Source organism: Solanum lycopersicum, chromosome 8, assembly GCF_036512215.1.
Source record: "Solanum lycopersicum chromosome 8, SLM_r2.1".
NCBI classification, from domain to species: domain Eukaryota; kingdom Viridiplantae; phylum Streptophyta; class Magnoliopsida; order Solanales; family Solanaceae; genus Solanum; species Solanum lycopersicum.
In genome coordinates this window covers 22,528,905-22,546,789 of record NC_090807.1, presented here as the reverse complement: position 1 = coordinate 22,546,789, position 17,885 = coordinate 22,528,905, and the positions used below count along the sequence as shown (strand labels likewise).

Sequence of the window (17,885 nt, the reverse complement as noted above, 5' to 3'; positions counted from 1 at the left end):
CAACGATTCCGATTAGCACCTCTTTGACTAGGATCTCTTAGTAATTTTATACTGAAAATTGTGAGGTTTCATGTATCAAGAACCAAATATTTATTTCATAATTTCTTTCATTTTAGTTTTGAACTTGATGTACGGGCTACGCCTCGATAAACTCTCATGTAGTTGATGGTTTTGAGATGATGTTTAGATTTCCTATTTAATTTATAAAACTTTTATATGTTGAGGTTGTATTTTAAATAGTATAAATCTATTATCATGTATGATGTATACTAAGTGGATTCTATGGGGGCTGCCAAGGTCTTATACGTCATGTTACGCCTAGGGATACCTTAGGTCATGACAAACATGGTATTTATAGCACAAGGTTTAGAAAGGTCTTAGGATGTCTCATAAACCACGTCAAGTAGAGTCTTGTTCATTAGTGTAAAGCGCTCCTCATTTATGAATGAGAAGATATAAGATGTTTACAAAAACTTACTTCTTTAATACTCTAAAGTTGTGCACTAGAGTGTAACTCTAGGTGTCTTTCTCTCTTAAACGTTATTTATGCTTTTCATAATATGCCTCCACGAAGGACTCTGTGATAATGAATTGGAATGTTTGTGAAAATGTGAGACAAGAGCATCCCCAAGTGTCGGTCAACGCTTTTGTCGAGCAAGTGACTAATGATGAGTTTATAGACACATTTTATGCATTGGACAAAGCTTTGATAGTTCAAGAAAATAGATATGTTGTCTCTCCTATAAGCCCAAGGGTGATGTACTTTATTACAATGAATCCTATGGAATATCATGGGCCTAATATTGAGGAATATCTTGAGGAGTTTATTGATGAGGTGTATAAGGTATTTACATTCATGGGAATGACGTCTGTGGAAAAAGCGAATATTGGTTGCTTGTAAATTTAAGGGTGTCGCTCAAGTTTGGTTCAACCAATTGAAATAATAGAGAGTGGTAGATTAGGGTCCTCTTGATTGGGAAAAATTCAAGGTTGCTATATTAATAGGTTCTCTCCTTTTTAGATGAGAGAGGAAAACGTAATTGAGTTTATTAACCTTTGCTAAAAAGATGTTAGTGTGGAGGAGTATGTTTTGATATTCACACAATTCTAAATATGCTCCAATAATGGTTGTCGATCAAAAAACAAGAATGAGTAAGTTTGTGTTAGATGCTTCTGACTTAGTGGTCAAACAACGTCTAGGGATTTAAAGAGGGCAAGAAGAGATGATGGTGATTTTTCACATTCATGGTCCGATGGAGGAAATCATTCTCACGGTAAGGGTGGTAGTGACAAATGTGGCCCGAGAGTAAGGAGTGTGGGAGAATACATGAGGGTGAATTTCTAGTCGGTTCTAATGTTGTCTTTGGTTGTGGTAAGATGGATCATGAAATAAGAGATTACCTTCAATTGCTAGGAATCAGGGAGATAATCATCAACGGGCCTAACCCTACCCTTCCTCTGGTCCAAGTGGTGGTTCGTAAAAAGATAGATTTTATGCTCTTCATACTCAAAAAGATTATGAGGGTTCCCCAGATATAGAATTGGTAGGTTAAGGTCTTTTATCTTTCTGTTATGCATTGCTTGATATTCAGTGTTTTGTTGGATAAGGTAAGACTTCATGTATGGAGAGGTGTTTTGAGTAGTAAAATACTTGTATAAACTTCTTAAGTGTTTAGTTATATCAATGGTTTAGTGGTTGTTAATACGTTGGTGTTATATTAAGGATTGAGGGAGATGGATTTGAAAAGACGAGTGGGGTTCGCTCTGAAGGGGGAGAAACTGTGTTTCATGGTTGGTAAGTGAGTAGAAATATGTTTGTTTTATGAGAAATTCCTTGTTATGGTTTGGTGACTGAAACTTTTGAGGCGATATGACTTCTTTGTATCCGTATATATTTCCTTTATCTTCGAGTCTAACTTGAGGCCTTAGCCCTTATGGTTCACTCTATAGGATTTTGGAGTGGTAGTCATCCTTATGTTTACTCATGCATGCATTCTCATATAAAATTTGATTTTCAAAAATATGATTTCGTTTAGTTTGGTTAATTGTCTCATGTTTATGAGTATTTCAGTATGAGTGGCATATAGACATTATGAAGGATGTTTTGAATATGCTTTAGCTTGTAGTTTAAAGTTCCTCCTTGGATAAGTAATTTATATGATTGCATTTAGGATTGACTACTAGGTCTAGTTCCTATATTCTTTATGATTTTTTGAACATGCTTTAGCTTGGAATCAATTCCTCCTTGGTTATGTGCATTTTGATAAAGTTGCATTATTGGGTTGTTAGTTTCTCTTTTACTCTCTTCGTGCTAGTATGAGCTTCATTCAAGGACAAATGTTACGAAAGAGGAAAAATTTTAACACCTTATATTTGAGAAAGGCGAGGAAGGGGTTATGCAGGATTGTCAAGAACCCATAATTGGACCATGGAACCCCTTACGGAGACCTACAAGGGCCATGAAGGGGACGATAACCCGTTATGGTGCTCGTGACAAGAAGGAAGAATTTTCTCCAAGCAGGATACCTCCCATGGACCTCTAAACAGTCCATGAAGTGGGGGACGGGTCATAAAAGTGGTTGTGAAGGGTTCAAGTTTAGTAGGGTGATGTTCAAGACACTGTTCAAGGACAACAGACATCAAAGAGGCCCGTGAAGGGTTTTCAATAGACTTAGAGTTTAGGGTTAACTTAAAACGATCATATCTTTTAATACGAACTGAATAAGGTGGCCCATGACCAATCAAATTAAAGATCTTTCGAGTCCTCTTTCTAGCGCCACCAAGTTTGTCTAATTTCAAACTCGAAGTAAGAACTTATATCAAAATTAGTAAGTCCCTATCAGGCATGAATTCTTTTCGACCCGTTTGATGGGCCATGGTGTGTCATGACAAGCCTTTTTGGCTTTCCAGTGACCCAATTTCATAATTTTTAAGTCAGGGGTTGTTTGGTCTTTTCACAATTGTTTTAACTCAATAGTATATTATTTTTCCTTCTACCCAAAACCCAATATAATGATTTCAAACCCCCAAATCACCCAAAATCAATTTATTCTCTTAAATTTGTAAAATTTGATCAAGCCCCGCCTCTCAAATAATTCTTCCTCTTGAAGTTTAAGATTAAACCTAGAGTTTCACGATCAAACCTCTTAATCCTCCATTGCTTTCAATATATTGGCATAATGGTATGATACTCTTCATCCATGGAGCCCTTTCCTCCAAGGAGTTCGCAAATTTTCCAATTTTACAAAGTTAGATTCCCCAATTGAGTTAGGGTTTTCTTTAATTGACATGGGTTATCTTCAATATTGATTTATTTGATTGATTTCTAAACTTTTATGCATAAATTGAAGAAATTTCATGTTTTAAGTTGATTTCCCGTGAACCCTTGCATAACCAATGTTTTATAAGCTATGTTTATATAATATAGGTCTTGAACTATGAAAGATAAATTTATGGAAATGTGCATGCCATCTCTGTATGAAATAGATGTAAATGAATTTGAAGTTTCGTTTACCTTGAAAACATGATGAAGCTTATGAATTATTGAAAAGAATGCATGTTCATGAAAGGATGTTTATCACTCAAGAAACTTATAGATGACATTGTCTATATGTTTTATGAAGCTTTGCCACATGACATGATTGTCATCTAGATTTTCCCTCAATACTTTTTGCATATTTTCCTAAATTAGGTCTTTCTTAATATGGTATCCATATATGCCATCAATTATTAGAGAGAAGAATTTCATAACTATTTCAATTAGTATTAGGGGCACTAGCATGAAGTGAATGACTATGGGCATTAAAAGCTATTATGGAAAGATGATGGATGGTGAACGGTTTTCTCACGCGTGGTCTTAGGAGCTATGCTATGATAAGGAATGTGGCGACTACCTATATCTCTTAATGATAACATAAGTTAAGACTTAATAACTATTACGTGGGATTTATGCTTAGCAATGAGGGGATAAGATAAGTTAAGACTTAATAACTATTACGTGGGATTTATGCTTAGCAATGAGGGGATACTGAGATGGAAGTTCCACTGTTTTGAGGCCGGATTTCTAGTAGAATTTCTTTATCCCATACCTATGTGCCCCCGTATGAGGAGTATCGAGATACACATTAGCTAGGGGATCCACTTTAACTCAACCATGGTCCTATCTTAGCAAGTAGGATAACCATTTTTCATTGTGGGATACACTGGAGGATCATGTTATAGCTCACAGGATCTTTATTTTGATTAAGGCTAATTCCCACTATAATGATGAACTAAGTTTACTTTAAGAAGTATCTCACATCTGTCCAAAGACGGTTTTACTTGCATGGATCATGATTTATTTTATGTTTTCTAACACTTTATCTTATGTTCTTACTTAGTCCTAAAATATCATAAGAAGGTCTCTTTAAGCATGATTTTATACTTTTATTCATGGCTATCATTCTTAGGGGTCGTTTTGTAGCGTGTATTAAAAAAAATGTTTTCATAAACTTTGTATTGTAGTAGTACCTTCTTTGGTGCCTTTTTCATTTTAAGTATGAGTAATGCAAGCATTAATTACACACTCTATTGTGTATTGGGGAGTGTATTACTAATACCATATATTTCCAGGTATTAGTAAAGCAAAGTGATATAATGCATGCATTAGATTTTTAAAGACATAAATACCCCTCAAAAGAAATTCTTCTTTTTTCACCATAATTCTGGAGGATATTTTTGTAATAACTATTTTTGTACAATGCATTCTATTTTTAATACACCAAAACAGAAGATATTTAAGAAATATACAACTAATTCAAGAACAACTAATACAAGCAATACTAATGCAAGTGTTATTAATACTCTCTATTTAGCATTATTCTTATACACTCTACAAAACGACCGCTTAGTGAATTTTTGTACTAACGCATACTCTTGCCTATTAACCTAAATGTAGGGTCAGGCAATTTGGATTCGCACCTCCGTGACTAGGAACTCTTAGTAGTTGAAGATTGAAGAGTGGTGAGGCCTCATGTTTAGACAATCAAGACTTTGTTTCATATGTATGTTTGATTTTAGTTTTGAATTTGATGCACAGACGGAGCCTTGATAACCTCTTATGTATTAGGTGGCTTTGAGACTGTTTAGGATTCCGGTTTTTCTCTATAAAACTTTTATATGTTGAAGTTGTCTTTAAATCTATCAAAATCTATTATCATGTATGATGTATTCTAAATGGCTTGTGTGTGGCCTTTCAGGGTCTTATACACCATTTTACGCCCAAGGACTACCTTGGGTTGTGATAAAGGGACAAGTGGACTATTGCATGTGCTAAGTTTGGTAGGAACCACCCAAGAGCTTTTAGTGATGTCTCTTCTAATTTTTATAAGTTTAAAAACAAGTCACTTCATGAGAGAGTGCCCTAAGAACATGCAAGGCAATGGTAATCGGGACAATAGATCTCATTCTTTTTCAGCAGCTCTAGCAGACAGAGTTACACCTAGAGTATCTACTTAAGGGAAGGCAATGAGAAAACTGTTTGTATGGTATCAGCCGTCGTCAAGAGCAAGACAATTCATCTGATGTAGTCACTGATATTATCAAAGTCTTTAGTTCTGATATATTTGCATTGTTTGATCCAGGTCGTGTTGATATATTGTGACTCTGTATATTGCTTTGAGTTTTCATATTTTTCAAAGCAACTTCTTTAGTCCTTCGATGTTTCCACCCATGTTGGTGAGTCCATTCTAGATGAGATAGTTTATCATAATTCTACCATCTTTATGAATCACAATGACATCATGGCTTACTTAGTCGAGTAAGACATGGAGTACTTTGATGTTGTAGGTATGGATTGGCTTCATTCTTGTTATGTCTTAGTTGATTATAAAACTCGAGTAGTTAAGTTTGAGTTTCCTGATGTGCCAGTTACAGAATGGAGTAGTTCATCAATTCCTAAGGGTCATTTTATTTCATACTTTAAGGCCAGAAAGTTAGTTTTCAAGGAGTACGTCTATCACGTAGTCTGAGTAAATGAATCAACTGTTGAGATACCTCCTATTCAGTCCATTCTATTTGTGAGTGATTTTCTATAGGTTTTTCCAGATGATCTTCCTGGAGTCCTTTATGAGAGAAATAAACTTTGATATAGATATTCTTTCTCACAATTGACCTATTTATATTCTGCAATATAGAATTGCTCTTGCTGAGTTAAAATAGTTAAAAGAGAAGTTGAAAAGACCTTCTTGATAAAGGCTTCATTTGACCAAGTGTCTCACATTGGGGCGCTCCATCCTTATTTGTGAGAAATAAAGATGGTTCCCTTAGGAAGTGTATTGACTACCACAAATTGAACAAGGTTACTATAAAGAATAAGTATTCCCTTTCGAGAATTGATGATCTGTTTGATCAACTTTGGGTGCCACTTTCTTTTCTAAGACAGGCCTTAGATTTGTCTAACCCTAGTTGACACTAAGAGAAAGTGACATCCCTAAGACAACATTCAGGACCCCTTATGGTCACTATGAGTTTCTAGTTATGTATTTTTGTTTGACTAATGCTTCTGCAACATTTATGGATCTTATGAATAAAGTGTTTAAGCCTTGTCTTGATATGTTTGTTATCATATTCATTGATGACATTCTTATCTATTTGAGAAGTGAGGAGGGAAATGCTAGTCATCTCAGAATAGTTCTTCAAACACTCAAAGATAGAGAGTTGTATGCAAAAAAATTGAAGTTTGATTTTTGGCTTAAGTGTGAGGCGTTCTTAGGCCACATTGTTTTGGTGATGGGATCCGAGTTGTCACGAGAAGATTGAGGCAGTGCATATTTGGCCCAAAGCCACATCTACAACTGATATTAGGAGTTTCTTGGGATTGGCTTATTATTATAGAAGGTTCGTAATGGGATTTACGTATATTTTGGCCCTGTTGACTCAGAAGACAGCAAAGTTTCAATTCTCTAAAGCTTGTGAGAAAATATTTTCGTAGTTGAAGACCCGATTAACTACTGCCCTATGTTGATCCTACCAAAAGGTACACAAATCTTCGTTATGTATTGAGATGTGCCCAGTTGGACTTGGGTTTGTATTGATGAAGTATGATAAATTTATAGCATATACCTCCAAGCAGCTAATATTCACGAGAAAAATTAGCCAACTCATGATCTTGAATTGGACGTCGTAGTATTTGATTTGAAAATATGGCGTCATTATCTCAATGGTGTTCATATGGATGTTCTCACCCATCACAATAGTCTCCAACATGCATTCAGTTAGGAAGAGCTTAATCTCATACAAAGGAGGTGGTTGGAGATACCCAAATATTATGACATGAGTATTCCTTATCACCCAGCTAAGGCTAATGTTGTTGTTAGTTATTTAAGTAGGTTATCTATGGGTATTACTACTCATTTTGAGAAAGGCAAGAAATAATTATCTAAGGATGTGCACAGACTTGCATGATACATTAATAGATTCCAATGAAGGTGGAGTAGTGGTGATGAACAAGCTTGAATCATCACTAGTGTCTGAAGTGTAAGAGAAACAAGATCAAGACCCCAGTTTTCTTGAGTTGAAGGGAAATATTTATAAGCAGAAAAGATAGCTTTTGAATGAAAAGGAGATGATGTATCAAGGTATCAAGGTAGATTGTGTGTAACAAATATGGATGAACTCCAAGAGAGGATCATGGAGGGAGCTCATAATTTAACATACTTAATACATCTTGGTTCCACAAAGATGTGTCATGACCTGAGATAAGTTTATTGGTGGGGTAGTATGAAGAGGTGTATTGCAGAGTTTGTCGCTAAGTATCTGAATTGCCAACAAGTAAAAGAAGATCAACAAAGGCCCGGTGGTATGTCTTAGAATATAGATCTTCTGGAATGGAACTGGGAGATGATCAATATGGATTTCATCACTGGTCTGTTGCGATCTCACAGACAACATAATTCGATTTGGGTGATTGTAGATTGGATGACTAAATCAACCCATTTCTTATCAGTAGAGACTACTTATTCAGTAGAAGATTATGCTAGACTATATATTCAAGAGATAGTAAGACTTCATGGAGATGATATATCTATCATTTCATATAGAGATTCATAATTCACTATAAAAATTTTGGAAGTTCTTCTAGAAAGGTTTGGGTTTAAAGGATAACCTTAGTACCGCTTCCCATCATCAGACTAATGGTCAAGAAAATTGTACGATTCAAATTTATAGGATATGTTGAGGGCTAGTGTGATCAATTTCAAAGGTAATTTTGATGATCAACTACCTCTCATAGAGTTTGCTTACAGCAACAGATATCACTTTAGTATCCAAATGGCTCCTCATGAGGCTCTTTATGGAAGAAGATGTACACTCTTATTTGATGGTTTGACGTTTTTGAAGTTGGGTTGATGGTACCATCCAAGGTTCATCAAGCCACGGAGAAGGTGAATATTATTAAAGAGAGGTTGAAAATAACACAAAGTCGTCAGAAATGATATACTGATGTTACTTAGAGTTTGAGGTGGATGATTAGGTTTACTAGAAGGACTCATCCATGAAGGATTTTCTGATATATGGCAAGAAGTGGAAGCTTAGTCCCTGGTATATTGGTCCTTACAGGATATCCAAGAGAGTTGGTAATGTAGCTTATGAGTTGGAGCTAACGCCAGAGTTCGATGTTTCATATTTATATGTTAAGAAGTGTATGGGACATCCTTCAGTTATTATATCTACTAAAAATATTGGTTTTAAGTACAGCCCATCTTATGAGGAGATACCGGTTAAGATACTTGATCATGGGGTTCGCAAGTTGAGAACCAAGGATGTTGCATCAGTGAAGGTCTTATGGAAGAATCAATTTATTGATACTTGGTAGGCTAATAGGATACGAAGAAGAGATACCCACATCTCTTTTAATCTAGAGAAATTCAAAACTAAGGTAATCACTGTTTTCTTTTCGTCAATATGCTAAGTTGTGTGAATTGAACATTAGGTATTTGAGTTGGGTTTTAGTTGTTTTCACCTTTAATTCTATTTAGATTGGTCTCATTCGAGGATGAATATTTCTAAGGGGAGATATTGCAACATCTAGGTTTTCGAAAGAGCTAAATCCATAAAGAACTAAACTAGAAATGGGTTTACTTGAAGGTTTAACCCATGAAGGGTTTTATGAGATTTGGCAAGAAGTGAAAGCTTAGTCCCTGGTATATTGGTCCTTATAAAATATCCAAGAGAGTTAGTAATGTAGCTTATGAGTTGGAGCTACCGCCAGAGTTAGCAGCAGTACATTCGATGTTTCACATGTCTATGTTAAGTACAACCCATCGCATAAGGACATACCGGTTGAGATACTTGATCGTCAGGTTTGCAAGTTGAGAACCAAGGAGATACTTCGTAGGCTGAGAAGGATATGAAGAAGAGATACCAACATCTCTTTTAATACAGAGAAATTCAAACTAATGTAATCGCTCTTTCTTTACGTTAATATGCTAAGTTGTGTGAATTGAATGTTTGGTTTAGTTGTTTCCACCCTCAGTTCTATTTAGAGTGGTCTCACTCGAGGACGAAAATTTCCAATGGAGATATATTGTAACATCTCATTTTTAGAAAGAGCTAAATCCAGAAAGAACTAAACTAAAAATATCTAAATTTACATTTAGGCAAGTAAGTCTTCAATTGTGAGTTTTGGTCCAACTTCAAACTACCATAACTTTCAGTACAAGATAAGTTAGGTGAACCATGAGATATCAAGTTGAATGATGTTGAGTCCTCTCTCCTACGTTGTAGAGTTTGCTAAATGCAGTCTTTCTAGTTAAAGCATTTTAACCGAATTAAGGAGAGGTATTTTTGTCTTTTCCTTACCCCACTAGCCTAACACATTTTTAAAATATATTAGGGGTATATACTGATTGGAATCAACTTTTGTCCTTCCTAAACACACTTAGGGATATTGAAAAGAGTTGAAGAAGAGAAAAAAAAAGAGTTTTCAAGATTGTTGCAAGATTTGAGGTTTTTCGCCAAGAATTTGATTCTTTTTAGGTATGTAAGTTTTCATAGTGGTGAATTTTTTCATACTCATGCCAATCATGAGTTTCCTTATTTAATTCACCCATGAGATTTCATGTATTGAGTTCTTGATGTGTTTTCTTTAGTTTGTTCTTCATTTGTTAGTAATGGAGTTGATGAGTTTTAGAGGCAAGGGTTTTGAGTTTGAGGATTGTTCTTGAGGAAATTGGAGTACGTTTTTTGTTTAACTATGTTGGATTTACGAATATAAGAAAGATTGGAAGAAATCAATCAATTCTAGGTGAATTAAGGCAAAAATCGAGAAGAAAATGTTGTCAGAATGTTCTTGAAAAGGTCTAGGGCGTCGCTCCCCCTATGCTCCAAAAGGGCTAGTGTAGGGCGCCAGGACTGTGTCACACCCCTTTTTCGCACAGCTACAGGATTTTTCCAATTTAAACGACGTTATTGATTAGGTATTATTTTGATTTTTATAGAGTCGACACTTGGAATTGAGTTATGGTGCTCCAAGTCACCTTTTTGTTTAACCCCAAATACAATGGAACTAACTCTTTATATGGTCTGCGAATCAAAAATTTGGATAAGGAATTATGTTGACAGAAAGAAAGGCATTAGGCATCCATCGAGTCCCGTGTTTCTAGCACGATCGCTTTTATTGACTTATACTTCTTTTAATTTTTGTTTGATATATTTTATATGCTATAGTTTTATTAGTCTTAAACCAAATGTGTAATTGCATTCTCGATCTTGACGTTTAGAGACATAATTGTCTTCTTCGCCTTTCACATAATAATTGTCTGTAAGTCTTATGTTAAATTGCTGAAAATTTAATATTTTATGGACAAGTTGTGTCACCGCATCCTTAAATGATTTTTAAATGTATCAAGAAAGATGTGTAACCACATTCTCTGATTGAAACCAATATTTTTGACATGCCTAAAACACATCTATTGTTATAGGAAAATATTAAATAAAATCAAATATAATAAAATAAATCTAAACTTCTACGATACAATCTAATATTATATGTTATTTATTATTCTTTTATTTTTATTCACTCTTAAAGTTAATTTTATAATTAGGCCCACACATATTATATTTTATTTTTATACTAAAGTTAATGACAAAATTCGGCATGCAAATATTATAATATCTCATTAATCCAGCAAAATTACAAAACAATGACAAATTTCTAAAATAAATCTCATTTTTTATTGGACAAAAAAACAACAATAATTTTCATGAAATAAAACTATTTTTAAAAAAAAGAAATTCCTAACACATTATTCATTTCAATTAAATTATGAATAAAACAAAAATATAAGAAACTATCAAATAATTATATCAAATTCCATCAATAAACAAGGTAAAGTTGAACCTTAAATGAAAAGAAAAGTACCGCAAAGTCTTGAACGAATCACCATTAAAACACTCACAATTTTTAATATGAATGTGTGTTGTGCTTTTTTTTTCTTTTCCTTTCTGTTTTTTATATTGTGTGGGTGTGTTTTGATTATTTTTAATTGCCGAATATTTTTTGATTTTTACTCTTACTTTTTTTTTTCTCTTTTTTGTTTGCTTTCTGTACTTATTTCTGTTTTTTTTTTCTAGTGTTGTAGTGTGTCTGTATATATGGGTCAGTATGGTGGGTTGTGTGTTCTGTAGTCGTGTGTGTGGTATGTGTTGTACGTGTGTGTGGGGGGGGGGAGTGTTTACTGGGTGTGATAGGAAATGGGAAGCGAGGTGGGTAGTTTTAATTTTATTATTATTTATTTTTGTTAAATGAATTATAAAAATAATATAAACTAAGAAAAAATTAAATAGCTAGATAAAATTATATTATATCACTAACTTATTATCAAAATTTTGAATATATTATAAACAAAATGTACCATAAAGTGTAATTCTATTTTGATAGTTTTCATATCTTTTTCAATAAATTTAATAAAATAAAATAAAAGTAAAATATGTTATTTAAAATTTGTAAAACCTTAAGTTCGGTCAAAAATTACGTGTCTACAGTTTACCCCTCTTTGACTGAAAAACAAAGTGTTTGTCTGACCAAGAAGTAGACGAAGCGACAAGTTTTGATGGACTCTCATTTAAAAGAAAAGTATGCGACCGAGTCCTTTTTTTGGACAACCGACATATCCGGGTTGTAATGAAATCAGGACACGTGTAGTTCAAGGAGATGAGGTGATGAGTTGGAGTTAAATGAGGTTCCATCGAGGCTTCATATTGCGGTCCTTATCCTTTCAAAAAAAATTGAAAGCTAATAGTCAAAAGAAAAAAATAAATGTACAAGCTCATATATATATATATGCAATTTCTCTTGAGTCTTCACTTGAATCTTGACTTTAAGATATAACCTTGATTTTTAAATGAGTATCTTAAAATTGAATTGGATTGGAGGATGAACTTGCCACTTACACTAAGCTTTTGACACTCTTCAAAATGACAATTTGAAGATTCTCTTGAATGGCTGCATGTTTTCTTGATGAGAAGCTGAATAGAAAAAGATGTGAGGAAGTCAGGCTGCTACATGCATAAAAAAAATTGATTCTGGCTATCACAAGATTGATCATTCTGAAAAATTTTAAACTATGTTCTTAAATTTCATATCCATGTTTCGCTTAATGAAACCTGAAAACCATCACAAACAAAAAAATAAACAAATTTTTCCCCAGTTCTCACTGGAAAAAAATTTATGAGTTATTAGCAAATGTAAATAAAAATATAAACTCAGACTAGAAAGTGTTTTTACTAGGAGAAAATGAAAATAACTTCTCAAATTAGAAAGTATTTATCCTAGTAGAAAGTGATTGAATTTCATTATGTAGATGGGTCCTGCTAATCCCATTGTCCAAGAGGATCCTGCTAATACAACGACCCATTATTCAGGTTGGTCCTGCTATGCTAATTCCCATTGTTTAGGATGGTCCTACTATGCTAATTCTCGTTGCTTAGGAGGGTCCGGCAATGCTAATTCCCATTGTTTAGGAGGGTCTTGTTATGCTAATTCTCATTGTTTAGGAGGGTCCTACTAATCTACTTCCCATTGTTTAGGAGGGTCCTGCTACGCTAATTCTCATTGTTTAAAAGGGTCCAGCTGCTGTCATTTTCATTGTTTAAAAGGGTCCTACTAATCTACTTCCCATTATTTAGGAGTCCTGCTACGCTAATCCTCATTCTTTAGGATGGTCCTGCTAATCTACTTCCCATTGTTTAGGAGGTTCTGCTACGCTAATTCTCATCATTTAGGAGGGTCCTGCTACTCTAATTATTATTGTTTAGGAGGGTCCAGCTATTCTAGTTCCCATTGTTTATAAGAGTCCTGCTATTCTAGTTCTCATTTTTAGGAGGGTCCTGCTAAGCAAGTTCTCATTGTTTAGGAGGGTCCTGCTATGCTAATTATCATTGTTTAGGAGGGTCCTGCTACTCTAATTCTCATTGTTTAGGAGGGTCCTGCTACTCTAATTCTTATTATGTATGAGGGTTCCACTACTCTAATTCTCATTGTTTAGGAGGGCCTTGCCAAGCTAATTCCCATTATTTTGGAGGGTCCTGCTAGTCTACTTCTCATTGTTTAGGAGGGTCTTGCTACACTAATTCTCATTGTTTAGGAGGGTCCTGCTACTCTGATTCCCATTATTTAGGATGGTCCTGTCACTTTGAATCATCAAATAGAATTACCATAGCATTTAAATTTTTAGTTTTAATTTAGTTTTTTTATAATATAAAGTTTTTATCATAAAAGAAAAAAATGAAAAATAATTGCCTCAAACTAAATACTGTTTATTCTAGGACAAAAAATAAAAAAAAATAATAGTAATAATGGTCTCCAACTAGAAAGTGTTAATCCTATGAGAAAATGAGAAATATATGTCTCGGACAAGGAAATGTTTGTCCAAAGAGAAAAAATACATGTATTTAATTTATTTATTTTTTTTGCAATAACGTTTACAAAATTTGAGTCTTCAATTTTTTATTTTCGTTTTATAATGGCAGTTGATTTATGGCATTGGCTTTGACAATAATTATTCCTGTCGTTGCCATGTTTGAAACTAATTTCAGCTTGAGATAGACTGCTTTCATCCGCTATTCAGCTCACTTTGATGATCTTAAAATACATCTTTAGTTGTTCAGAAGTTTCAACTTCAAATTTTTCACATTATTTTCCATATTCCAACGATCATTGGATCTTGTATTCAAATAAATTCTCAAACTTTGTCAATTGTTGACAAGTTACTACGCATGTCACTATTTCCTTAATCATGTCATATTTGATGTGCTTACCACACTTTGTTTTGAGCAGTAGAAGAAATGATAAATATTTTGAAATCATTTATGCATGCTTTAATGAAAACTAACTCAAAGAAGAAATACAAAACGAATTGAGTTATACAAAATAAGAAAAAAGAAAGAAGAAGAGAAAAATTATTCCTTTTGAGGAAAATAAATAAATAAATAAATGAAGACTCATTTGAGAGTGATGCTCAATTCTAATGATCATGAAATACATGCGAGATTAAATGATTTTGATCTGTCCAATCAATCTAAACTTAATTTTGGTCAAACTTTCAACCAATTGGAGTCATGCTTTTATAATCCAATCTCGACTAGATTCATGTCTCACATTCGACTTGTGGTGCCTCGAAATATTTTTCACCAACGATCTCACTCATTTTGTGTATATATCACTCATCAACTTCTTATAGTACCCTGAAGTTTTCACCAATAAGACTCTCTCATTTTTCATTTTTCACCAATAATACTACAGTTTCGTTCATATTTTTATTGTTGAATTTTATTAGTCTTAAATCGGATGCATAACTGCATTTTCGATTTTGACGTTTAGATACATAATTGTCTTCTTCGTATTTCACATAGTAATTGCCTATAAGTCTTTTGTTAAATTACTAGAAATTTAATATTTTATGGACAAGTTGCGTCACCGCATCCTTAAATTATTTTTAAATGTATCAAGAAAGATGTGTAACCACATTCTTAATTGAAACCAATATTCTTAACATGCCGAAAACACATTTATTGTTATAAGAAAATATTAAATAAAATCAAATAGAGTAAAATAAATCTAAACATCTAGGATACAATCTAATATTATATGTTATTTTTTTTTTTTTTTATTCACTCTTAAAGTTAATATTAAAATTAGGCCCACACATATTATATATTTTTTATAGTAAAGTTAATGATAAAAAGGCATGAAAATATTATAATATCTCATTAATCCAACAAAAGTACATAACAATGAAAAATTTCTAAAATAAATCTCATTCTTTATTGGACAAAATAAACAACAATAATTTTCATCAAATAAAACTATTTTTTTTAAAAATATAACTGCTACACATTCTTCATTTCAATCAAATTATGAATAAAACAAAAGTGTAAGAAACTATCAAATAATTATTACAACAAATTCCTTTTCATAAACAAGGTAAAGTTGAACCTTAAATGAAAAGAAAAGTACCGCAAAGTCTTAACTGAACCACTATTCGAACACTCATAATTTTTTATGTGTATTGTGTTTTTCCTTCTTTCCTTTCTGTTTTTTGTTGTGTGTGGGTGTGTTTTGATTTTTTTTTTATTGCCAAAAATTTTCTGATTTTTTCCTTTTTTTCCTTCTCTTTTTGGTTTTCTTTCTGTACTTATTTCTGTCTTCTTCTTTTTTCTAGTGTTGTAGTGTGTCTGTATATATGGGTTTGTATTTTGGGTCGTGTGTACTGTAGTCGTGTGTTATGTTGTGTTGTACAGGTGTCTAGGGGGGGAGTGTTTTAGTGGATTGTGATAGGAAATGGGGAGGGAGATGGGAATGTTGGGTTTTATTTGCCCTAATTTCTTACCATAAATAGGTTTTCCTCTTAGGAAAAGGTTTTGAATTGACTAATTTTTTTTGGTAGGAAAAGGTTTACGACTCTATAAATAGAGGCATGTTCCTTCTAACTTAATCAGCATTCACAATGTAATCTTCAGGGCTTTGAGAGTTTTGGTTAGGGGGAGAAATTGTGGGTCACAAGCTTGATACATTATCACTTGTGTGAACCTTCCATGTATTCCGAGTGAATTGGTTGAGGTTGTTTCCCTCTGTATTTTGTACTATCATATTTATAGTGGATTGCTCATCTCCTTTGTGGACGTAGGTCGATTGACCGAACCACGTTAAATCTTTGTATCTTTTGGTATATTTCTCGTTGTCTTCTTACTCGTGGTCTTTCGAGGTTTGCTTTGCTAGCTTCCGCATTTACACCTGCTTATTTCCGATCCTAACAAGTGGTATCAGAGCTAGATTCAATGATGAAGTTAGATTCAGTGGTTCGATAATCGATTATTGGACCAGGTTAGAAAGAGGTGTTCATCTTGACGGGTGGAGTTCTCGCCACAAGCTTTTTGACAGTAATGAAGATTTTGTTGAAGAAATTTTTTCAGAGAGTTTCTCTTTTAGACATAAATTTTGCAAAGGAGATTATGGAGAGGAGAAGCAAGTTGTTGAAGATTAAGTGAAGAAGGTGAACAAATTTATTTTGTCAGAAATTCAGTCCAAGGGGGAGATTTGTTGGGTTTTATTTGCCCTGATTTCTTACCATAAATAGGTTTTCCTCTTAGGAAAAGGTTTTGGATTGACTAATTCTTTGTTGGTAGGAAAAGGTTTAGGACTCTATAAATAGAGGCATATTCCTTCTAACTTAATCAGCATTCACAATGTAGTCTTCAGGGCTTTGAGAGTTTTGGTTAGAGGGAGAAATTGTGGGTCACAAGCTTGATACGTTATCACTTGTGTGAACCTCCCATGTATTCCGAGTGAATTGGTTGAGGTTGTTTCCCTCTGTATTTTGTAGTCTCATATTTATAGTGGATTGCTCATCTCCTTTGTGGATGTAGGTCGATTCACCGAACCACGTTAAATCTTTGTGTCTTTTGGTATATTTCTTGTTGTCTTCTTTCTCGTGGTTTTTCGAGGTTTGCTTTGCTAGCTTCCGCGTTTACACCTGCTTATTTCCAGTCCTAACAGGGATAGTGTAGGTGGGGTAGTTTTGATTTTATTATTATTTTTTGTTGTTAAATAAAATATAAAAATAATATTAACCAAGAAAAAATTAAATAGCTAGATAAAAAATATTTATATTACTAACTTATTATCAAAAATTTGAATAAATTAAAAACAAAATGTACCTTAAAAGTGTAATTCTATTTTGATAGTTTTCATATCTTTTTCAATAAATTTAATAAAATGAAATAAAAGTAAAATATGAAATTTAAATTTTTAAACAAAATATTTAAGCACTAACAATGGTGTAAAACCTTATGTTCGGTCAAAAATTACATGTCTACACACTGCACCAGAATTTAACCCCAGTCATTGGATGCCTAGCGCAATGTGTCACCCTGCACCCGAAGCGTCAAATCCTTTTTCTCTTTCATTCTCGTTCTGCACTTATTCCTTTTCATTCTCTTCTTAATTCTAACTATTTAAACTTTCATTAATCATCGACATATCGTATATATCATGAATCATAACTCTTAACTTCACATTTCAAATTCAAGATTGAGTTAAGAATAGAGTTTGAGAAAATCCTCTCGAGTCATTTTGAGAAGTCTTTTACAATTTTTTAAACTTGCTTAAAGACTTTAGTATTTGAGTACGAGGATGCGGAGAGTTGAGCTCATGATTTCAAAATGAATTTACGGGGACTAAGTATTCCTATGTTTAAATTTTTTTACATTTAAAATGAGAGAAGGCCTTGGTTTCCAAATGAGTTCATGAGGAGTTTTAAAAATCATCTATTTTAAGAGAACCTTTTGAGAAATAAACTCAAAGTTTGAGGATGAGAGAATGTTTTAAAAAATATAAGCATGAGTAATAT

At 33.4% G+C, this 17,885-nt stretch overlaps 1 protein-coding gene across 1 annotated transcript; it reads left to right on the top strand.

Moving 5' to 3' along the window:
* Positions 1 to 8,530: 8,530 nt before the first annotated feature.
* Positions 8,531 to 8,851, top strand: LOC138337858 (uncharacterized). The gene has a single exon (XM_069288292.1). It carries the CDS (start codon positions 8,531 to 8,533, stop codon positions 8,849 to 8,851), a length of 321 nt encoding a protein of 106 aa, XP_069144393.1.
* The last annotated feature ends 9,034 nt before the right edge of the window (positions 8,852 to 17,885 follow it).